The sequence below is a fragment of the Sciurus vulgaris genome (assembly GCF_902686455.1).
Source record: "Sciurus vulgaris genome assembly, chromosome: 7".
Taxonomy (NCBI): domain Eukaryota; kingdom Metazoa; phylum Chordata; class Mammalia; order Rodentia; family Sciuridae; genus Sciurus; species Sciurus vulgaris.
This window is the reverse complement of record NC_136467.1, coordinates 83552548-83578088: the sequence shown is the minus strand read 5'-3', so window position 1 is coordinate 83578088 and position 25541 is coordinate 83552548. Positions and strand designations below refer to the sequence as shown.

Sequence of the window (25541 nt, the reverse complement as noted above, 5' to 3'; positions counted from 1 at the left end):
CTGATGCAAGGCCAGTTTGGTTGTACTGGCTGAAGAGTTTTCAGAGCTGGGAAGTCTTCGACCAATAGGATGGCATTTTAGCACAGATGTGACTCTGTCATTTTGAAAGTGGGAGATTTTCAAAGATGAGCAGCATTTAGGTTTTTAATAGTTTGGCAGAACTCTATCTTGTTTTCAAGAACTTTAAAAACACTGGTATTTTATAAGTTTTATTACATATTGAAGCTGCACCTGATATAAAGTGAGTTACATGTAATTCTTCTACACTAGCAGTCACAGATGTTTCATGAAAATAATACCAACGTTAAAGGTCAAAAAATTAAGAAACAGTCCTGTTTAACTTTTTAGAGATATTGTCATGGGATAGACTAGAAATTCCTTACATCATTTGCAGTAATAAAATGAAGCTATCCCTCAATTTAGTAAAGATACTAAGAGGCAGGTATTTTGCAGACAAGAAAACCTTTTATTTTAAACCACAAATAGTCAGCAGGTGGCCACAACTATCCATGTTTCATTAAAATCACATAAAACCTAGGTACAAAAGCACCACTGATTATTGCTCTAGAAAAACTGCATGAAAAATTTAAATATGCACAGTAAAAACACCACATATGCACAGGACCAAGTTTTTAAAGCAAATGTATGGAATGCTGAATCAATTTAACACACAGCTTCCAATATTAAATTGATATTTATTTTACTTGAGGATGATGGAGATTTCCAAAAAGTACTATGAGGGGTAAAATGTCCATCCTTATATATTTTGTATGCCAACTAGTAGAGTCCTAAAAAATTAGCATTTACAAAATACTTGGTAAAAATAGCTTTTAAAAGTTGTCTCAAGAGGTACATAAAATCAACCCCAATTTTCATGATAATTCATTCTCTCTCGTTATCTACAGATTCAGTTTTCTGTGCCTGTGAAAAAGAAAGAAAAAAGAATACGATTATCACTTAAACTACTACAGCCAAGGAAAAGTCCACCCACCAACACACACACTTTTGAACATATGTTTTTTGCAGCTCTATGTACAACCTACTTCAACTCTGGGTGGAGAACAGACAAGGCAGGAGTACATGATGCCAACACTCTGCTGTGTTCATTACTCTCTGCTTTTCAAACAGCCACAGAAACCTCACCTGCAAAAACCCCCTGCTCAAAATAAAAAAACATCACACCACTATCTGATTCTAGTCACTGCAAACATGCAGAATTTTCTACTGTACCCTTAACTCTCACTGTTTCAATCTGCCCCTTTACTGACAGTGTGCTGGGTGGGGTACTTCTGGAGGCTGAGACATTAACAGTTGAGCGAGAGATGTGGATCTGCAATAACATTACAGGCAATAAAAAGAGACATTATGAGCATGCTATCACCGGCTGAAGGATTGAGCAGTTTCTTTTAAGACACTGATTCAATCAGTGGGAGGTATTTATGGAAAGTACCTCTTCAGCTTTAGTTTCACCATTTTCAGATGGTGCAGTACCTTCCTTTCCAGCTTCCTGCTTTTCCTCCTTCTTTCCTTTAGCACCTCTGCTAATCTTTGTTCCAGGTTCTTTCTAACAGAAGATCAAGCACAAGGGAACAGTGTATGTTAGATATAGTGCGGTTGGCCAAGATCAATTTACCTCTGTCCAAATACAACGATGCCCACCATGGTGACCTTTCAGGGGAAACCAGAGACCCAGTTTTGCTGAGTTTTAACTGAGTTACACTGAGTGTCTATGAAAATGTAATAGGCTGCTTAGAAAGTCCATTGGACTTTCCTTTCTATGGAAAATAAGATGGCAGTCCTCATGTACTGGTGGGGTGGACCACCTCTCCACAGTGAGAAGTGATTCTGCCATTGAGAGGGCAGCTGCAGGACTTGGTGAAGCAGGAGACAGAGCTGGGGAGAACCTGGCTGTGGTGGCTTTGCTGCTGCTTTCCAATGAGACATCTTACATGGAGATATGTGACTTGCCTAACTAGAAAGCTGAGAAAACACTTGAAAACGAAGGCTCAGATGAGGGAAAGTTTCCTAATTTTAAGACCAAGCTACAGAAGTGAGTTCTTCTGAAATCAACAACTCACACCTCCATACAGTTTCAGACAACTCAAAACAGGGAGGGTGCTCTGAAGGGCAGAGCACAGAAAAGCCACTTGGGGGGTAAGTTCTTGATAATTATATATTTCAGTTTCCTCACCTGCAAAACAGGATGTTCATATCTACTTCAAATGAGTTGATGTGTTATGTGGTAAAACAATCAGAACAGTGTCTGGCATAGTATGAGAGCTAATTATTTAACAATTAATTATCTGCTGGCATTAATAAGTATTTTGTTATTATTAGTTACGAGACTGGCTTCTTACAGTTATGTGAGATCAGAAGCCCCTCCCCCCAGGTCCATCCAGGAACCATGTGAATTGCATGTTCTGAGGTAGATGCCAGCATCCCCGTGGTCATGAGACTTCCAGAGCAACCTGCTCTGACTTCCTGCGCCTCATTGACCAAATGGAAAACACTTTCTGCTAAAGCATAAAACTGTGCTTTATGCCTTTTAAGAAAGCCCATAACAGTGGTAATGGCCTTCTGGTCAGTACATTTTAGCCTGAACCATTAAACATTGAGTTTCCTTGGATGATTTTGGGTAAGGAACTATAATTTATTCATTGTCTAAAAAGTCAAAGGTGGGAGGAAGGGAGCACCTCTTACCTTAGCAGATGCTTTTCTTGGTTTAGGTTCAGGTTTTGGTGGAGCAGGTTTCTATAAAGATAAATTATACAAATACTGACAAGGAGAATTGCAAAGACAACTATCCATTTTGAGTTTGACTTTGTTCATTCAAAGGCAATCTCACCCTATTTTCAGCATCAGGAAACAGCATAAAGACTTTGGCATTTCATTAACTATTTTCATCCTGGATTTGCAAGCCAACGGCAGGTGAGATTGAAAAGTCGACTCATTGTTCCCCAGTCCAGAATAGCTCTCTGAGAACAGATTTAAGCTTCTAGCACCAATGTCTCTGTAATTCCTTTTATCACAGCACAGCAGCAAGAGGAATGACTCAGGCCCTTGACCAAATGGCTCCATGAATTCAGTTGCATTGGCTGTCCCACAGCACAATCACAGGCAAAGCCCATCTAGGAATGAAGGCTGCTGTCTGTGAAGTAGTTCAAAACCACTTCCAAATCCTTCCCCCTCTGATGTAGATTTCAAGTTCTGTATCCAAGCTTCTTCTTACTTTCATCCTTTCCAATGCCAGCTTAAGGTGACAATCTCTTGCCCACTCAGACACTGAGCTCATTTGTTGCAAGTGCTTTCATTAGAACACAATTATAGTGAAAACACGTCCACTGTTGGCTCCTAAAGTTTAAAAGTTTACAGCTAATATTAGCCAGAGAGCCCACTAGGAAACTATTTTCTCCTGTCTTATGTGGTTTCCCTCCCATTCTCATGAGTAGCACCCAAACCCTCTGGCCATGATCCTTCTTCCACAGAGCTTCAGGCCTGGCCAGCTCCACAGGGGTCTCAGACCAGGAGGCACCTGTGGGCACTGGTGAAAGATAACCAGTTTAAACCATGGGTTCTCTATAGATATTTTCAGGCATATATTCCTTTCATAAAGCTTGGGGAAAAATGTATATTTTCTCCTGGCACTAGAAGAATGGTTTTAAAGTAGAAAATACTACTAGGGTTTCCCTCTATGGAGAAAAATACATGTCTCTTCACTCAGTGTCCAAGAGGTTCAGGTTCAGGGCAATAAAGTGAGACGATAGGCAATGCAACTCCAGAAGACAGATGGTTAGAAATGACCTTTCAAATACAAAAAATAAAACTGAGCTTGAAAAGTAAGGAATGTTTTTATTAATCTTATCACCCTAAATCTGCAGACTGTTTCCCAAATACAGCAGCTTCCATCATTCCTCAGTTTTCATGATCTAAAACATTTTTTATTCTAAGTTTTGACAAATTAATAGACACGTTTTCTCAATTTACAATGAGTAATTTCTTTTTATATTTTCTGTGAGACAGACCTTTCACCCTGACTCAACATTCAGAGTTTTTGGCGGGACCAAGAATGGAAGTTGTACAGTCTGTAATCCTCTTAGCCTTGGAGGAGGCTGTGTTGGCACACAGGGTGATCTCAGTGGAAGAGGCTTATGTAGCTGGTTCCTGGCCGTCAGGGAAAGTCTTCTTTTAAATTATGGTTTTCCTTTGACTTACAAGGATTATTCCATTAACTGACTAGAGGTTCACAACAGCACCCTTACCTCTTAAATCCTTCTGGCGACTCTATTGCCACTTCCTTATAGGACTCAAGTGAAACACTGACTTACTCAATCCTAACTCAGCTACACTTCTGAACTTGTGACTAGTCTTAGCACCCACTTCCATGTATAGGTGTGGGCCAAGGATGAAATCCAGGCTTGCAGCTCCTGTAACATCTAGTGTCAGGATATATGCTGTCAACCAACAGGTCAAGGCCTTTCCCCACCTTCTCAGGGAGCACCTTGGGCTGCAGGAATTTGACCAAAATCCTCCACCAGAGTCAGACTGATATGTCTACTGGTGGAGTGAGGACCAGTACGTTAGGAGAGCAGTAGGGAGAAGCACAAGAGCCAGCATGGTGTACATGAAGGCTGGTAAGGAAGAGTGGAGAACAGCTGTGGCTAAGGCTCTGCCACATCTGCCCACCCCAGCTGTTATTCTAATCCCCACCCATAGAAGACTCCAAGTAATGAGGTAAAATGACTACATTTCCAAAGATGTTCCAGGACTGAAATGGGGTTAAAGCATATGGATTCAAAACATTCTGACACTGGAATAAAATGTTCTAAAGTATGAGTTGTGGGTAAAAATATCAGAAATCTGTCCATTTCAACACATCTGGTATACAGTTTGAAGACAAGGACATTGCTTGAGGTACTTCTTTCACTGCAGAGATCTAGCAATATCAAACAACACCCTGGGCTTTATTTTCTTGGTCATGACACTAGTCATTGATTTTCACTGATACATCTGATTAAGTGAATTGCTTGGGAACATGGGTCAAATTTGCTAGACCCTAGTTCATTTTCAAAAAGAAAATAAAGAAACTCAAGGGAAATACCACCTTAGTCTTCCTTTTGCTGCTTTGCTTTGGACAAAGGGACAATGCACACATAAGAAGGAACACCAAAGGGGCTCTGAGGCACTTACTGCTGACAATCTGGCAGAACGTCTTGTGGGCTACAAAAGGAATGGAAAAAAAAATTGTAATTATATACAACCAGTTTGATTTTTAAAAAATTATTGTAGACATATCCTATTTTGTTGAAAGAACATAATAAATGACTCTCTTTACCCTCTCCAGGTGAAACACACCCAAGTTGCCTGGGTACCATTAATAACTTCAGAGAAAGTGTTCCTAAAGAGGTGTAGGCACACTGTTCAAATAAGTGGCCTCTATCAATTAGGGCCATAGCAACAAAAAAGGGAAAGGAAGATGACATTTGGCTCTTGATACTAAACCATAATCTTTTCTTTTGTGACAAAATTGAAGTTTAAGAAATGGTCTCCAGTCTGATTCTTGTTCTTTTAAAAATGGAACTAAAGTTTACAAATTAATATAAGACTTATATAATAAGAAATCAGAATAGCAGGAGTTTCCCCATCTTTTTGCTGTGTTGGAAGAAAGAGAATGACTAAAAATCTTACACAGCTAACAAGAAAGACTTCTTTGTGCCTTTAAGAAAATAACACACTTATCTACTAAAAAAGATATTTAAAGATTTAACTAAAGTAAAATGTTCACTAATCTTTTCTTTTAATTTCAAAGTTTAGAAAACCCAGAGAGGAACTATAAAGATTAGATACTGATACTGAATTTAGAGGCTAGATTTTTTTTCAGGAAATTTTTCTTCAAGGATGGTACAAGTTAATAGCAAAGGAGAATGTAAAAAAATTTAAAATAACAGAAATTGTCCTAGGTGCTTCAGCAAATAACACTAGAATTGATATTCTACTTACCATCCAGCAGGGGATTTCACATTCTAAAATCACAATTGCCTTCTTTACAAGTATTTCAGAAATAAATACTCTATACATTTTGTCTGTTTATTCACTGCTCCATCTCTGGCAGAATAGTGTACTACCTAGCGAATAGTACATACTCAAGAATACTTGCTGAATAAATGAATTCAAGTTTTTCCTTAATTCTTACTCCCTTATGAAGACTTTGCCTCATTATGATAGCTTGAATGTTTCAAATACTTTTTCTTGAGGAGGTCAGGAAAAATGGAAAATAGGAACCTGTACCATGATTGCAAAGAATCATGGAAATTCTTGAAGCCATGCTTAGGTCAGTCTAGGTCAGCTGATCAGGCCAAATTGGAAGAAATATTTCTTGCCACCTTCACATCACATTTCTTGCTGAAAATAGCTGGAGAATTTAAATTCATCTTTCTTTAAACTACAGAAGGAAATGAAGAGTCAGGGCCTCCATGAATAATTTTAACCTTGGGGTCTTGAGGAAAGATCAGAGCTGGACTTCAGGCCAGCTAGCAGAATGTGCTGAGAATAGGATACCTGCAGATTAAGTGGTTGACAGGGATATATTCACTGACCAGAGCAGTAGGATGTAGGAGTCAGTACACAGCTTGATCACAGCCCTGGGATTACCAGGACAGAAGGGTGTACATGACATTCTGCATGGGAAATAACATGGTGCTTGCTATGAATATCATAGGTATAATACGATGATGCACCCACAAGTCCCTAGGAATGAGACAAATCCTGCAGTGTCTTTTCCAGGATGGTCAATCATGTTAGCTGGTTATCACTGAAGAAAAGGAAACGTTTTCCCTTCAACTGGGCAATAGTGTGTGTCTTGTGCTTCTTCAACATGCTAAGTGTGGAGGAGCAAAGGAGGATCCACCATTACTAAACAGAGCTCAGCTTCAAAGCTGCTGTGTTGCCTCAAGAACTACAAGCACCATCTCACGAGTACAGCAAGCATCATGATACCCTCCAGGAAGAAATGTCGAAGCCTCTATGCTAAAGAGAAGTGAATGGGCCTTATCCGAATCCCCCCAGCCAGACTGTCGGCATATGGTACCTGCTGGCCGCACCTCATTGTTTACCCTGTTTCGTATCTGTAAAGAACAATCTTTCTCTTATATTTTGATAGCTCCAATGTCTAGTAGGCACCCTCAATAAATGTTGAGATGAACAGAAGCATTAAACACCAGAAATCAGTAAATTACTCATTTACTCTCTAGGGTAGGCCTGACAAGGAGCCAAGTGTGTTTGGCCCTATTCATAATTGCCTGTCAACTAGTTGTCCTGAGTAAAATCTTATTGAAGTGAGGCAAAATCATGTGAAAAATTCCCCTTCTGTGATGCTCTAGCTTCTGTCTTCACCTCTCCATGTGAGCACCTGAACACACTGAATAGGCTGAGTAGTGTCACAAAGCACTAGCATTTCCAGGCAGACATTCCAGTGCTGCTGCTATGCAGGGTCTGAAAGCTGTTTGACCCAAAGGACTTAGTTCAAATTCAGTACAAGAGTTCCAAAATAAAAAAGCTTAAGTAATTAATGCAAAAACAAAGCTTCCCTCTATAAGCTTCTAAACCAGACAGTCTCTAAAAAGCATATCTTTTACTGTAAAATCATTTTATGACTTCCTGCCTAAAATTAACCAGCTCTTCTTTCTGTCATAAAAAAAAAGACTTTTCTTAAGATTTTCTTCCCAACAACCAGTATAAGAGATTTTTTTTTTTTTTTTTTTTTTTTCACAGCAAACAGTGAAGGCTGAGACTAACCTTTCACTCAGTCAGCAGTACTGATTATGCATGCAAGTGTGGACGCCTTCCTGGAAAGTTCCATCAGCTTTCACAGCCTTAAAATCTATAAATGATTGAACTATATTTATTGGATATGAAATAGACTAGACTGCTATTTTTTCCTTGTTAAAACACTAGCATTTCAAGTAGTCATTTAAGACTCATGCTGGTTGGGTAGGACTAAGGAAAAAGAAGATATTAAGAATTTCTCTTGATTTGTTGATTAAGTGTGAAACCTCAGGCAAGTGGTCAAAAGAATGGCTCACAGGGAGGAAGGAAGGCTTTTAGAATGGTAAGTCACCAGCCTGGCACAGCTGGGTACACCAATAATCTCAACTATTTGGGAGGCTGAAGCAGAAGGGTAGCAAGTTCAAGGGCCACCTGGGCAACTTACTGAGATCCTGCCTCATAATGGAAGGGGGAAACAAAAAAAAAAAGAAAGAAAGAAAGAAAGAAAGAAAAGAAAAAAGAAAGAAAGGACTGGGAATGTCACCCAGTGGTAGAGTGCTTAACTAGCAAAGTTAAGGCTCTGGGTTCAATTAAAAAAAAAAAAAAAAGACAAGTACCATGAGAATGACAGATACCAGACACAACAAATGTGATTGTTTATCATTTGGTTTCTGGTGCTGGGCACATTAGAATTATCCAGTAATCATTTGATTAGTTGATCATTCCTAGTTGGAGAAAATTCTGGTGAAGGCTATTCTGAAAGATATGGAGTCCTGTCCAGTGGCAAAAGTAGCATGCAAGTATAATCTTACAATAATAAGATATCCCAGAGATATCAAGGAGAATCATTAGAATTTGCTGAATATTGATCCAAACATATAGATCATTCCATTGGAATTTTCAAGTAGTCTTATTTTCATGATATTTCTTTTCCTCCTGAGTCTGACCATGTACTTCCAATAAAAACCCAAATGTTAGGTTGCTTTTAATTCTCAAAAACAAGTGAGAAGCTAAATAGAAATTGCCTTCTTTTCAAAACTGAGAAGTAGGAAAAGATAGAGCTCTGGCTGGGCAATGAAGAAGACTGGAAACTGGATTACCAGATTTTTGTGAATGCCGAAAAGGCAAATGGGGACAGTGGATTTTGGATCAGGAGGTTCAGCTATCTTTACTGGTTCCACTATTTCCAAGTTAGAACAAATCATGTCATTTCTCCGAGTACCTTGTTTGCTCCACTTAAAATAGGGATAATAATATCTGCTTGTTATCAAAACAGCACTTCTTCGAATCTGCTATTCCCTTGTCTCAGTTTATTTTTCTTTATAGCAAATATTCAATTATTTTATTTTACCTCTTTCTTCCCCACTATAATGGATGCTTCATGAAGTCAAGGATTTTTGGGTTTTGTTTACTATGGAATCCACTGGGCCTAAAGCACATTTTAAGCGCTCATACATTTTTGTTAAGAAATGAATCTGGAGCTAGGGGTGTAGCTCAGTGGAAGAGCATGAGTCCACCACACTTAAGGCCCAAGATTCGATCCCTAACATACAAAAAAAAAAAATAAGAAAACAAAACAAAACAAAAATAAAAAGGAAGAAAGGAAGGAACTTAGGGCTATTATATGGATCAGACAAAACAATGAATGTGAAAGGGTTTGTAAACTGTTCAGAATAACGAACAGTTATAATATATGGTTTCAGTCAGTTATTGTCTACATCTCCTGGTACTGTACACTGTGCACATTGCCCTTCAAATACCACAGCAGTGGTGGAAGACTTTCAAAAGAGGATCCCCTTTGTAATTGTTATCTATTCAGTAGAGTCAATGCTGTGCATACTCAATGACATAACTGGAAAATTCAGTCTGAACTGAATTTCAATTCAACAGAAAAAAAATCAATCGGTGTATTCTCTGACAGTTTTTACCAAAAGCCACCAGCTCACTGACTGACCTTTTCACTTTTCCAGCAACTGTGTTGACATCCTATAGACATAGCATGAGTTTTAATCTGGCCTTGGCTTAAATGACAGGTCTTGTCTTGAAAAGATTTTTGTTACTAATAATATTAAAAATAAACAAAATAAATAGAAACAATATAGAATAAAATAATAAAACATAATATAAATAATAATAAAGGTCCTTCAGCTAAACATGTGTGTATGTATAAATATATATATATGTGTATATATATATGACAGCTATCTAAGTAAAAACACATTTATCTTTTATATACTAAACATCATGATTTGCTTTTAGCACAGAGGAAATAGGAAGACTTTCTGCTAGCAATTATCTACTGTGTAAAAATGATTTTTAGATTTTTCTGATTGACAGATCAACTTAAATGTCAGTCTTCAAGGAGAAACCCAAACACTTTTTTTGGTGACTAAATCTAAAAACATTAAGGTTAATTACACTTACCAAATGTCCTAAAAATTATACTTTGCCATTTTCCAAGGAAATTCAAGTATTTATGGTTGGCTCTTATTATTTTTGGTTGGTTCTAGCATTTGTATGATGACCTGACTTTGGATCACAAACTTCATGACTATGCCAAACTCTGGAAGACAGTGAATGTCAGGTACATGGATGCCATTGTTTGCTTTGTTTTGTTTTTTTGCCGTACTGAGAATTGAACTCTTGCATGTTAGGCAAGCACTCTATCACTGAGCTATACCCCAGCCTTTTTATTTTATTTTGAGATGGGAGCTCAATAAGTTGCCCAGGCTAGCCTCAAACTTGTGATCCTCTGCCCTAACCTCTTGAATAGCTGGGATTACAGGGGTGTGCCACCATGCCCAGCTAGGTACATGGATGGTAGAGACAGGCACTTTTGTTTGCTTTGCTTTTAGATTACTTCTTTATAATTTCTGTTAAAGAGTTCCCATTTGGTGGAACTAATTTCCTTGTACAAATCTTGTGTGGGGGTTATGACAAACTTTCTGAATTATGAATTATAATATGTATTACTCAATCACAGAATCTGTAATTGGATATTGTTTCTGTCTTTTTCATGACCCTTTTAGATTATAAGTGCAAGGGTAAGAGCAGTAGTTCTCCACACACTGTAAAGCTCTGTGCAAAAGGGAAGGGCTATCGTCATAGATATATCTCATTTCCTACTTTTTATTCCATCTCCTTTCAAATGGTCATAATGTTATCACCAAGGATCAAACACAAGCATCTCTCCCAAGTTCCTGGTCTTTTTGAGGTTTCTGTATTTTAATAGAAAGTATCTTTGAATCATTGCCTAATTGGTTTTCCTAATACCCTAAGAGTTTTCTTGATTTTAAAAAAAAAAGCTTTAATATTTTGACATATTATGTGTCCTTCCATATTTTTGACTTTAGAGGAGAATTCTCTTAGGTGAATTTTCAGAATCTAAAGAGTAATTTATAATTCACTCACTGGAGCAGAAAATTTATGAAATCAACAGTCTTTCATTTTCTTGCTATGAAAGGAAGACTTTGTTCTCCTTTATGAATTTACCTATTATCTCACTCTTTGCCCAAAAGGAATTCTCAGTATCTGCTCTGAAAGACAGCAGGACCAACAGGTATAAAAATAAACAACATAGTAATTGGAAAAATACCTTGATCAGTATACCCAGATGAAGCATACCTTTGCCAAACAAGATGATACCCACACACATTTATCTCTGATTTATGTAGTCTCAGTAATGTTATTACAACAGTGTTCATTTAGATTTAGACAATCATAATAATATTAAACATTTCAACTTCAAAAATTAAAAAGAGGATGTCAAAGATACACTTACCTCCTGTTTGGTTACTTTGGATCCATCTTTGCCCTCTGTATTCTCTGGGGACTAGAAAGAAAATAGTTTGGTGAATTGTATTTAAATTAGAAATCACATGTTAAAGATTAAAATATACGAAGTCATTCCCATTCCTGGGATCAGATAAGCCAACAATTTTTTTTGCAGGGAAAAATAAGTTTATGAAAAGATTTATTTTTACACACACACACACACACACACACACAGCATTTAGCTGCATAATTGCTCTACTTTTAAAAAGGGAATAGAGAAGAGTGGATATGAATTCTTGGCCTCAGTGTACTTGCACTCTAAGCAAATTTTCATTTATCTTCAATGAGTCCATCATAGTCAAAGAGCAGGGACTCAGTAGTCAGTGGTGGGGGTGCCTGGGATCCATTCTCTTGTTTCACTTGCTTGTTATAGTCACTGTGACCTTGAAGATAAGGCAGGATGCTGGTAAAACCCAGTTCAATCAAAGAAGCATATTTTCATCCTATATATTCCTTTCTTTGATTTCTAGCTCATTTTGTAATATGACTTGACAGATTTACCCTGGATGACTATTTTTCCATATCCAGCTCCTGCATCTCCACTATATTCCCAGCCTCAGCAAGACAGGCAAGCACCTTGCCACCCCCAGCTGATTTGTTTTCAGAGTTTGATCCATCCCCTGGGGCAGAACCTGCCCGTCTTGTGACAGTTCAAACCTGACAGGAAGCAAAGGCTGCACACACCATGAAGGAAATATACTTTATATTTTCCTTATATGTTAAAGTAAAATGTATTTGAGATTTATAAGACACTTCAGATATCCCAATATATTTCTATTGGCTAAGAGTTAAAATATGAGAATAAAACAATTATGTTAATACAAAATTAAACTATTTAATACAGTTTACAACTATATAATCTGGGAGGTAAATACTCCTGCAGAGTAAATGGGTGGCTGATATGAACAGTGTAGCATCATAAAAGATACAGTGAACCCGCATTTGGCACAAATGTTTGGCTTAGCAAAACAAAACAGCCATGTGGTAACGCCTTATCTGATAAAATGAGAACACAATTTACAAGGTCATAAAATCCACCATTCAGTGGAGCTGGTCACGTGAATTAATATAATCTTTTCAAAGAACAACCTGGCATTATGAAAAAGACATAGGACTAATCAGATGACAACTCAGAAATTTCAATTTTCAAAGCAGATTCAAAAAGAGAAACTATAAAAATATGGTTTTATTTGTACTATTTCTAATATGGAGCAATGAGAAACAACTTCCATATTCAATAAATAATACAGAATTACTTAAGCTACATAACTATTATTGCAATGGGATTAAAATAGGCTATCTGAATATATGCAAAGTCTATTTAAATAATACTAAATTTATAAGCTTAGATAATAAAACAGTAAGTAAGACATAGGTCCAAAGTACATAAAAAAATCTTAAAACAGGAACTTTTCAAGGCAAAGTATACAGGGAGCCTTCTCTACTCCCTAGAGCTGTTACCTACAACTTTTCAGAGCCTCTCATGTCTATAAAGGTACCTCCTGTTTCCCAAGTGGGCCAACTGTTTTCTCCTCTGCCAGGGAGACCCTGGAGTTCTGAGAGGAAACAGCTTCCTCTTTTCTGCTCCCCACTCCTGCACAGGAGAGTTTGCAACAAAGACCTTGCGTAACATTGGTCAGTTGAGTGATAGACCGCCAAATCTCAGCAAGTTTGATTCCTTCATGGGTCATTTAGCTTTGCTCACTTCCATGGTTACAGACTCAATGCTTCTGGACCCTCACCAGACTCTCTGATTGTTTGGGAATGCTGCTCTCATCTGTAAGGTCACTCAGTAGATTTAAGTCTGGGGTACCCTCCACCAGTAATTGTTAGGCCGTTAAGGAAGTAGCACATATCTATCATCAGAAAAATTGATGTTAATAACATTATTTTCAATATTTTTCAAGGCAGTGTATTAGAAGCAAGCAAAATGATCAAGAGAGCAGTCTAAACATGGATCCAATAATGTTTGTATTAGATAAAAATTACTTAAAAAGAAGAAATTATAAAAGACTGCATCAAAAAAGCAGGTATACTGAAAATGTTAATGCCTTTGGATAAATGAACATAAGACTAGTTGAGGAGCTACAACTCTAGACAAAGCTGGCCCTCTGGAAATCTCTCCAAAAGGGCTTTCTACAAATAAGAATATAAAAATCTACAATTAGGAACAACTGATCTTTATGCTGTGATTAGCATGGCATGAATGCAGGAGACACTTGCTTGAAACTTGGCTCTCTACTTAGGAGGTGTATGATCAGGGGCAGTGACTTGATCAGAGGCTCTCATCACCCATGAATGACAGATGATAACAACATCTAACTCAAAAGATCATGCTCATTATCAACTGACAGATTAGAGAAAGCATCTAACTGAATTGTTATACAGATGCTATGCAGCAGAAAAGACACAAGATTTTTAAGTTTTCTTCTGAATTATAAAATATGAAATTATATTTAACATATATTCAGATATTGAGCACATTTTCTATTGTCCAGATTTCCTATAGATTGGTCATCTGTTTTCTGTTACCTCTACAGTAACAGGTATACTATTTTGGAAAAACCTACTATTACAGGCCATCTTATTCCTCTCTACCATTAACACTGAGCCATGTGGCTAGAAAGGAGGAGGCCATGGTATGAAGAGATTGAAACAAAAGCCCAAAGTTTTTTATCCCCATGGGTTGTGAGGAATTACAAAAAAAAAAAAAAAAAAAAAGTGGGAAATGAAGGGTTGGGGGTGCATGCAGGGAACCTCTGATGTAGCTCAACTTTCTAGTGGGCTGATGTGAAGAAGGAGGTGAGTTAAATCGGTTGCAGGGAATGCCAAGGCAAAGGAGTTTGCTCCACTCACCAGGACACAGTAGGCTTACACTAATTGTTTGAACCAAGAATAGTCAAGAGGGTGAGAACCATGGTCAAACAAAAATGTGTACTCACGTGTCTGTGACTCTCTCAGCTGGCCCAGGTGCAGAGTTGGGCCAGCATGGAGGTGGGGGATACATAGGGCAGTCACATGGAAGGTACTCCCTGGGTGCTCTGGGAAGTCCTGGTACCACCAAGCACTGGTCTTAGGGCAAGTAAGCAGGCAGGTGGATCACTGAGTACCAGGTGACTGTATTAGGATAAAGAATTAGCAAAGAGGGCCTGAACTTGGCATAAGTGAACATGGCTGATCCTGAGCAATCTCAAAAGGGCAGGTAACTCTGGTGGGCTACAAGTCAGAAACTTCTCTATGTGAATGGAGCTAAGGAAGCATCACTCTTTATAGCGTAAGCTGAAAAGGTACAGGTACTGGTCATTATCAGGTAAGTATGTATCAGTGCTGTCTGAGGGGCTGGCAGAATGTTCATCAGAAGGGCACTAGAGCAGAGTGGGCTGCTGTGTCTTAGAGGTGTTTGTATTAATCCCATATGAAGGCTTACAAATGTGTTTCAGGTCCTAACAGGTTCTAAGGGGTCTAGGGAGCAACTGGCACAGTAGGCCCTACTGTCTTCCACTCAATGAGAATACCATATTTCTGAGCTGAAGAGATAGGGAATCCCTGATAGCTGATGTGGTTGTCAAGATGCATCAGGGTCAATTTTTGTACATTCTTAGAACACAGGATTAGTTTTCAAGGACACATAGTGGTGTGGAGTGTGGCCACATATCAGAGTTTAACTGGAGAGTCTTTTTTCCCCACACCCAGTGCTAAGGCTAGTTTAGGCAAGATCTTCATACCCATTCTCTCCAAAAGGTGATTTAATTTTTTTTGTTTCTTGTGTTTTTCTAGGCAGTTGCTTAGGCAGGGATACTCCTGTGTGTTCTCTCACCCTGTGCCTGCCAGAGGCTTTGTTTTCTGTCACTTCTCTCACTTCCCAAAGGGAAAATAAGTGTGTGTGTGTATGTGTGTGTGTGCTTGCTCAATCAGATCTCAAGACTTAAAAATAACAAAATGAACAATATGAATGTAGCTAACTAACACTTATACAAAGGGTAGAAAATCCAAGGACACAGGAACATGAAAATAAAAGGATGTCAATAATATACATTAAGCTAAAATCTAGAAACAACTCAAATAGCCACCATCAGGAGGACAGTTAAATATATTACGATACATAATGAAACAATATGTAGCACTGAAAACAAATGGACTCCCTGTATGCACATCAACATGGGTAAATCTTATAAACATAATGCTGGACAAAAATAGAAAAGAATTACAAGATTCTAACCAAAGTATAAAAGTGATTGTAACAAACCTATAAGAAAAAGCAAAGAAAATGTAAATACAAAATTGTCTTGAGGTTACCTTTGGGCAAGGGTAGGGAGCGTGATTTGACTGTGATAAACAGTCATTGGTAAATGATATTTTTCTTACTTATTCTTATTTAAATCAAATATATGTAGACTATGTATGCACAGGATATGTTTTATATTAAAATGTTTTATAAAAATAAGATATTCTGAAGTAAAATAGTCATGAAAAACTAGCTAATTTGAAATTAAAAATTCTCAAAATATAAATAGCTAATTGAAATAAAAAACTCAAAGCAGGATAAACTCAAGATGAGGGACAGTAGAATAAATGGTGAACTGTCACAGAGTACTGAAGAATTAACACAATGCAAAGAGCCACAGACGTGGATAGTATGGAGGAGATTACAGCACACCTAGTTAATTGAGAAGCTCCACATCTAGCTAATTGACATTTCAGAAGCAGAGAACAGAGGTACGAGGAGGAAGGCAAAACATATGGCTGAGAATTTTCCCAAACTGAAGTCATGCATACTAGATTAAAAGTGCACATCAAGGAATGAACTGGAACCAAAATGAAGCAAACAAAACAATACAACACACATTGTCATAAAACTACAGAACATCAAGGAAAATGAGAAAAACCTTAAAAATTGTCAGAGTTAAAAGATGGGTCATCAATAAAGAGTTATTTCTCCACCAGCTACAAAAGAAAAGCTACGTAAGAAAATATGGAGTGTTGTTCAAGGAATTGAGGAAAACTATTAACCTAGAATTCTGCGTCCAGCTATCATTCAAATGATGGCAAAATAAAGCCATGTCACAATACAAACACTGAGAGAGTTCACAAAGTCTTTCAGCAAGGATCTATCATTAAAGGATCAAATTCAGCAATAAGAAAAATGAGTCTAGATGCATATGAAAAGAAATGACCTGTCTAGTAATCACATTCACAGTTCCAGCTATGCAGGAGACTGAGGTAGGGGCCTGGACAACTTAGCGAATTCTTGTTTCAAAAAATAAGAAAGGACTGGGGATGTTGCTCAGTGGTGGAGCACTACTACTTTGCCTAAAAGTGCAAAGCCCTGGAATTAATCCCCAATGACACACACTTAAAAATATACTGGTAAATCTAATCAACTATTTCCTATAAACACTACTACCTATTGTTTGTGTGTTTAAAAGAAGTTTTAATAGAAATGTTAGACTGGTAATGTCTTTAGAAACATAACGTAATTTAAAATTTTCAAACAGCCACATTAAAAAAGCAAAAAGAAACAGGTAAAATTAATTGCAATAATTTATTCAACTGAATATATATCTAAGTTCATAACCTTTCACCATGTAGTAACATACAAATTATTAAGTTGATACTTCATATGTTTTGAACTAAATCTTTAAAGTCTGGTGTGTATTTTACAATTACAACACATTTCTATACAAGCACTATATTTTCATAGGGAATATCTGCATTTAGAATTCATAAAAATTTATAGTTGTTTCACCCAGATTTTTTTCAAACATATTTAAAAATTTCCAATAATGGAATCTCATTCAATTTTTAAACTTAAGTTGGCTAAAATTAAATAAAATTAAAACTTCAGGTTCTCATTCTTTTTAAGTACTTAATAACCTCGTGCAGCTGGTGGCTGCCATTTTGGATGGACAGCAGAGCTCTAGACAGTAACAACCACAAGACATGGGAGTGGGGTGAACAGATAAGAAAGGAAAGCAGGTTAGGGTCCCAGTTTTGCTTGAGGATGACAGATACAGAATAATTTAGACTTTGCTAAAATAAAATTAAAAGATTACCATTAAAAAATTTTAAGAACAGAAACAGGATATTTAAACATCTCCATCAGGAGGACTGGAATGAAGCAAAATTTTACCAATAAAAGGAAGGGAAGACAAAATAAAAAGAAAAACATAATATGTATAAAACACACAAGTCATCAGAAAAATTTCAAATATGTCAGTAATCACAATACATTGAAACAAAGAATACCCATTCATTATGTCAAGTGATGGAGGTTGAGAGAGCAATACAGATACATGATTCCACTTTAAAAATTATGAAAAATGTACACATTAGTATTATGGATGTATACATGCATGTATCATAAAAGTATAAAACGTGGACAAGGAGACTATAAACCAATTTTGTGATAACAATTACCTCTAAAGAAGTACATAAGGAAAAGGGATAAGGGAGGTGTTTCAAAGGAAACTTTGTAATAATTTATTTTTTAAAAGACAGGAAACAAATATAATAAAAAGATTCAAATTTGTGAACACTTGGTGGCTGGTAAATAGGCATGTTATATTATTTCTTGGATTTCTCTGTTTTGAAATTTTTCTGCAAATAAAAATACTGTCCATACTGGGAGAACAAAAACAGACTAGAAGCAAACTTTCTTCATATTTTAAGTCCAGTTTAACAGTGCCATGTCTATTCCCTGACAAAAATTGCAAATTACTCAGCATCTTCTATATATCTCAATAATGTCTTATGAATGTGGTTCATACACTGCCTCCTTTTCTGTTTAAGACCTCTAATTGCTTTGGTTGTGTGATATGAAGAAACTGGACACAAAACTTCTTTTTCTAGCCAGCACGGGAGGAGCTGGCTGAAGAAACACACATGATTTCAACAGCTGATCAACGATGCTATCTGCATTCCAGCTTTACATAAAGGTGCTAGGTCCTGTATCTTTAAGATGCTATAAAGTATTCTGAAGGGAATGCAACTGTAATTTCCTTAGGTCTCTCCAGAAGTCCAGATAAAGAAACCAAGAAGAGAAACTCGGAATTTTTATTCTACAGGCCATTCATTAGGAATGCACAGGAAGTGTTGGGCTTCTCTTGCAGTAAACAGAGGTGACCACTCCACAGAGCCCCACTTTTTTCCCTCCAAACTCATGAAGATCTCAGGGAAGTGGAAAACTTTATGTTCTTCACCGGTTGCTTGGGAACTGCTTTAGATGGCATTAGCCTGAGTATCTGTCACTGCAGAGAAAAAAGATCCTGAGAGTAAAGCAGCAAGTTGGGGAGGATAAGGCTAGTGTAACCAGGTGCCATGGTGCTCAGGCACACTTGAGAAGAGGCTCAGGATTCTTGGTGGGAGTGTTGGACCTTTCTTATATCAAAGTGCCAAAAAGTCATTCCTATTAAGTGTAGGCTCTTGGAGATATACTAACTTCCAAGAGTTTAGGTGACCGGAGCTATTGCTTTTAACTTCAGTGAATTAGGTGAAAGCCAAGAGTCCTCATGAAACTCAAGTAACCACTTATCAGCAGTCACAGAATAAATTTAGTTTCAACCCTGGGTTATCCATGCCAATGTGTAAAAGTTGGGATGGAACAGTGCATACATGCAATGATCTTTCTTCAACTTTGAAGCATGTGTTACATTGAGAAGATTTTTCTCCAAGTTGCTGACCAATATTTTAAAAATTGTTATTCCATTATTTAAAAGTTCTTTTAAATTAATTTGCATATTCTGTTATGAATCCAAGGTTGGAGGTTCAAAAAAGAAAAGAAAAGAAAAAGAAAAATGCAGCCTACTAGTAAGCTTATTACTAGTTTGCAGAAGCAAACCATCTGGGGCCAAAAAATCAAATAATCCACCATGAAATAGACTGAAGTATGCCTATCCCTAACTCTGTCACTCTTCAATTAACATTAATACAAACTACTTGATTAACACAGGTTATTTCCCCACAAATGAGGTACTGCCCATGAAACTCCTAAGAGGTTTTTCAAACAACAGGTAGTTCCCTTGAATTAAAACATTCCTATGACACATGAAACACTGGAAATTTTATTCAAAGCCACAAAGACCATATGTTTAACATTGGCATGACTGTTTTTCATTCATCCTGCAGCTTATGTTTGGAATCCTTCGATGCAGCATTGCTTTTCAAAGTAATCTTTAAATACCTAATAGTTGAGAGGTTACTTTAATGGTATTAATGATCAAGCCTATGTCAAATTTTCTTGCTATTTTCTCCCCGGTTTGGCAAATCAATTTCACAGCTAACTTCTATTAAACCACACTGCATTGATTACAAGGTCACTGAAGGCTACTAAGCCTTCCACAAATATTTTGTTATTCAAGATAAGACTGACTAAGCAAGTTTTGGATGAACTATAAGGAGGGATACTTGGAAAATATTTCACTTGTAATCAAAAATAAAAGGTACTAAAAGTAAAAGTCATGTTCGAGTATGTTCGATGCAATTTTACTAGCATAAGTATACATAATTCAGTAAAGGAGGTATACCCTCACTATGAAAGAAATAATTTAAAATAATATACATCTCTTTAGTCTGAGGTGACTCCTTCACCTGGGATACCTTTCTCATGTGTTATAATTTTTTATGGATGAGATCATGGAGAAAGAACCCACCTGGATCAGAAGACTGAATTACAGTCGGCTCACATTTGACTTTTTTGGGCCTGAGTGTCTCCACCAGTAAAACCAGTAAAGAAGGGAACTGAAGATCTCACGCATGTGTTGTAACTGCTCATGTGCTTGTATTTACAACACTACAGAATTGTAAAATGTATTCTGGGAATGTATTCTGGCAATGGAATCTTGGGAAAGGATCAGGGAAGGGGTGCAGAAGAATAATAGTAATGAAGATATGTATTGGTCTTAGGTGTGAGGCAATGACCAAATAATTTAATTCTTACTACAATTTTATGAAGTTAGTAAAACGCTATTACAGACACTTTATATGTGAAAGTTAGAGGCCAAAGAAGACAAGCAGTAACTTGCCCAAAAGATGACTCAGTTGAAAACATCGCTGGTGAGTAGAAGAGCTGGGATTCAGACTAAGGCAGGCTGACTCAAAGTTCATACCTTTAATAGTACACTGCTACTTAAAGTGGCTTGTGTTGGCATTCCCAATTTCAAAACTGGCCTCAGATCTGGGATGCTAAACACCAAAGAGTTTCCACTCTGGGAAATAACCTTAATCTGTAGCCTTGGCCAAGGAGTACATGATACACACTTTAAAAATATACATTTTAAAAATCATTTCTATAATTAATCAATTGGTAATCCAGAACGCTGAAATAAAAATCCATGTAGCTCTAGGTCTAACAGATTTTCATAGCTATTAAGCTTTGATTCTTATTTGCTGAGTACTGAAAACAAAAGCATTTGCTCATTTTTAAAATCCAATGCCTAAGTAATGGCTTAATATGTACATTACAATCTCTGAATATAATGTATAATATGCAAGTGCATTTACATGTTCCTGGTCACAGGGGGAGTACCCTTATTTTTTTTTTTTTTTTATATAACAAACTGAGGAAGACACAGTATATTGGAAAGAGCAAAACAACAACAGTTCATGGTAAAATGTAAAGAAAACACTAAGCATTTTAGATGTTTAATATTCAAAGAAATCAGAATCCGAGTAAGGAAATGTGTGTGTGTGTGTACATATCTTGTACATAACCCCAGAGACCATAGTTACTGAAATGCCTGGGAGGCTTAATGTGCCTTCTTACCAAGCACAGGACTGGACACTGAGGTAAGCCTTCAGATAAGTCACAGATGTTAATGACTTATTGGGTAACTTCCTATAACTGGGGCCTAGAAGGAATGGCATAAGCCTATATCTTAGTAAAGGTAATATTTTAAACAAATGAACACTGGTGTACTTACATCATTCTTGACTCTTCCTTCTTTCATTTTTTAGGAACCTTAGTTTAAATAAAAATATATGAGGCTATTAGAAATAAGTATGTATGGTAAGTACTGTGATATGATGGTTAAAAGCAAAATTTTCAAATTAAAGAGGCTTGAGTCAGAATGCTGCTTTGCTTACTCCCAAGCTGTGTGACCCCGAGGAAACTTCCTAATCTCACTAAATCCCAGGATTCTCTCTTGTGTGTAAGAAAGGCTGAAGGGTTCACTGGTTAAGATCAAAGGATCTGTCTGATATAAATTTCCATGTACATATATAAAAAAAAATAGTGAATCACATCACCAGGTACATTCATAAGAATGGGACTCTAACTAGAATAAGATATATTCCATGCTTGTATAATTATATCAAAATGGATTCTGCGGTCATGTATAACTAAATAGAACCAATTTGAAAAAAAAAGAAAAAAAAAAAGACCAAAGCCTCTGAATCAGACTTTCAAAAGGGCCTTGGGGAAATGTGTTAGCTTCTAGGTGCCTCAACTTCCTCATCTGTAAAATGGAGCTAAGAACACAGAATTCACACCTTACTGAGTGGTTGGGGGACTGTTTACTAATGCAGTGTGAAAAAAAACAGTGCCTGACTCATAGAAAGTCCCCTAAATGCTAGATAGTCATAATAAATAACACTTCTCTGTGAGATGAGGACAGCTTCACAGAACTGTTGTGAGAACAATGTGAAATTACATTCTAATATTTCCTGTATGTGCTGATTTCTAATAATTTTACACAATGTTATTGAACTAAGGTGCTTGAATATAAAGCATAGCTCAGACATTCAATAATGGTAGCTATTTAAATTTTAAAATAATATATTTCTGTTGATTAGTGATACATATTCTGCTTAAAATATTAAAATTTGAAACCAACTTTGAAATTTAAAATCAATCTCTATTTCCCTACTTTTGAAAATGTTTATCATTTGCTTTGTGTGACTGAACATGCATTTGCCTTGGGCATACTTAAATGGCTCTGTTTCTGGACATGCCCACAGATATACAACTACTGGACTCAATACATACCTTGACCAACACCAGTAGGTAATATGACTAAATTCTTCAATAAGACAGTAAAATGTACAATAAATAAGCATCCAGTGAAAAAGGAATTCAACATTTTGATTTGGTTTATCTTTAATGCTGATTTTTAAATTACTCAGGAGACTAACATCATATTTCAACATACTAGGTACTGTGAAAGCAGACAGCTTAAATGGTATTTATTTCAGTCACCATTTCCAAATTGTACCCTGCAGGAAAGTAGAATATATTTAACTTTGGTGTAAACAAAAGCAGCATTTTAGGGGGAAAATATAGGAAAAGAGGATTACTTAACTGATTTGCCAGGGGAATCTTAATGTTATATGGAGATATTTTTAAACATTTTTTTTTTCTGTGAGAAAAATCAACGAAGTAAAAACACACAAGATTAAAGCTTATGTTCTTTCCAAAGCACTACATTTGTTATTTGGTTGTTGAATTTCTACTGCTATAACTGCAGTTAATTAGACATCCAGGGTGAGGTCTACTTGCTCCCTATCCACTGTATGTGTCATGTGTCTACAAAATGAAGCCTGAGGTTTATTACAAGCTTATTATTTCATTGTGGTTCTCTTACTAATTAAAAATATCATCATCACAATAATGAGCATTCATGGATTGTTTTACCCATGCCAGGCATGGTGCTAAGTACTTTATATTCACCATCTCATTTAGCCCCCACAACAACTCAATGAGGTAGAACATACTATTACCCTGGCTTTACCCTAGGAAACTGAGTCCTAGAAATTAGGAACATAGGGGCTGGGCATATAGCTCGGTTGGTAGTGTGTCTGCCTCGCAAGCACAAAGCCCTGGGTTCAATCCCTAGCACCGCAACAAAAATAAATAAATAAATAAATAAATAAATAAATAAATAAATAAATAAATAAATAATAGGAACATAGGAGTTTAAGGAAAGGCTAAGTAAGCTACCCCAAATCATACAGCTGGTAAATGGTGAATGCTAGAACCACACTGGACTTTTTTCCCAAAAAGCATATGAAATATTTAAACTTAACTACTTTCTCCCCTTGAAAGCAATTCATTCATCCACTTGTTCAACAAATACTAAATAGCACCTCTGGCAGGTGCTATGGGGAATAAAAGAGAGATCAGAACCATTAAAGGGGCTGGGGAGATAGCTCAGTTGGTAGAGTGCTTGACTTGTAAGCACAAGGCCCTGGGTTCAATCCCCAGCACCAAAAAAAGAAAAAAAAAAAAAAAAAAAAAGAACCATTAAAGATCTCATGGTCAAGTCAAATTAGAAGATTTACAATACAAATTCATTCAAAAATAGGTAATTCATCAAATAACTTGTGCTGATTTAGAAACACAGTGCCAGACAACAACCTTAAAAAAATCAGAGGGTTGAGATTCACTGTGGTGTGTTCATACATGTACAATAGGAAAGTTATGTCAGATTCATTCCACTGGCTTTCCTATTTCTATCCTCCTCCCTTCCTTCCCCTTTGTCTAATCTCAACATTGTGTAATCCATAAGACTGGGATGCTAATTAGAATAAAAATACACTCAATGCTTATATAAATATATCTCAAAATAGATTCTACTGTCATGTATAACTAAGAAGAACAAATAAATTTAATAATTTTTTAAAAAGTGCTCAGTTAGTAGACCCTGGTTTAAAAAAAAAGGTTAAGAGCACAACCTTCAACCCTTTAACTAAACAATTCTTTGTCAATGTTTCTTCTTTGGACATTCAGTCTGGCAAAATCTTTGAAGGCTCAAAGCTCATAACTTTTCTCATGGTTAATTATCACTTCTTGCCATGAATTGTAACTATTTATGTGTATGTCTCTTGTATACCCTGTGAGACTGAAAGATCCTTAATGACAAGGGCTTTAACTCATTCACTCTTAAAAGGGCTGGGAAAAAAACACTACTTCTTCACTTAATTTCCCAAGGTGATGCACCTTGCATAAAAGTGATGCTCAATGACTGTTTGTTTAACATGGAGTGAATGAATCAATAAAATGTACAGCCCTGACTTTTTGAGCCTTTATGCAAATATAGGTTCCATATCAATATTTAACTCAATTGAACTCAGAAAGCATTTATGGATGGCAGATATTTCATATTCAGATTGGGAGACTCAGTATCAACAGGAAGGCAACCGTCCTCAAATTAATTTATAGATTCAAATCTATATCAAAATTATGGTGGGTTTTTGTATAAAAATTTACAAGCTGCTTTTTAAATTTATAGGGATACACAAAGGACCTAATTTTCAAAAAGCGGAAGACTGACACTATCAGATTTAAAATCTTACTACAAAATCATAGTGATCAAGATTGTGTAGTTTTTCTGTAAGGATGGAATTACAGATAACAGAACATAATTGAATACTCTGAAATAAAGCTTTATGTTTATAATGCACTGAGTTTTGACAAAGGTGCCTAGGCAATTCAGTGCAGAAAGGACGAACTTTTTAATAATGGTGCTGAAATAACTTGTATCTACATATAAAATAAAGAAAGAAAACAACTTACACCCTTATCTTATATATAGTATTAGCCAAAAACGGATAATACAGCTAAATATAAATCTAAAACTATACAGCTTCTAGGAGAAAACAGAAGCAAAAATTTACCACATGACACTAAATGAACTACATCAAAATTTAAAACTTTTGTTCTTCAAAAGATGCCAGTAACATGGTATTGGTACCAAAATAGACAGGTAGATCAATGGTACAGAATAGAGGACATGGACACAAACCCAAATAAATACAATTTTTCATACTAGACAAAGGTGCCAAAAATATGCAATGGAGAAAAGATAGCCTCTTCAACAAATGGTGCTGGGAGAATTGGAAATCCATATGCAACAGAATGAAACTAAACCCATATCTCTCACCCTGCACAAAACTCAACTCAAAATGGATTAAGGACCTTGGAATCAGACCAGAGACTCTGCAGATTATAGAAG

At 36.5% G+C, this 25541-nt stretch overlaps 1 protein-coding gene across 8 annotated transcripts in view; it reads right to left on the bottom strand.

The window, feature by feature from the left end:
- Nucleotides 1–445: 445 nt before the first annotated feature.
- The window catches only part of HMGN3 (high mobility group nucleosomal binding domain 3), a 31309-nt gene continuing 6213 nt past the window's right edge, over nucleotides 446–25541 (bottom strand). For 2 of the 8 annotated variants that reach the window (XM_079146553.1, XM_079146548.1), the window contains exons 2-7: nucleotides 11543–11593; nucleotides 5188–5217; nucleotides 2701–2751; nucleotides 1451–1564; nucleotides 1244–1330; nucleotides 446–921 (exon numbers count right to left, since the gene is read on the bottom strand). In XM_079146553.1, the coding sequence (XP_079002679.1) occupies nucleotides 883–921; nucleotides 1244–1330; nucleotides 1451–1564; nucleotides 2701–2751; nucleotides 5188–5217; nucleotides 11543–11593 (372 nt within the window). In that variant the 3' untranslated portion in view covers nucleotides 446–882. The other 6 variants (XM_079146555.1, XM_079146550.1, XM_079146549.1 and 3 more) reach the window with 5 other exon arrangements.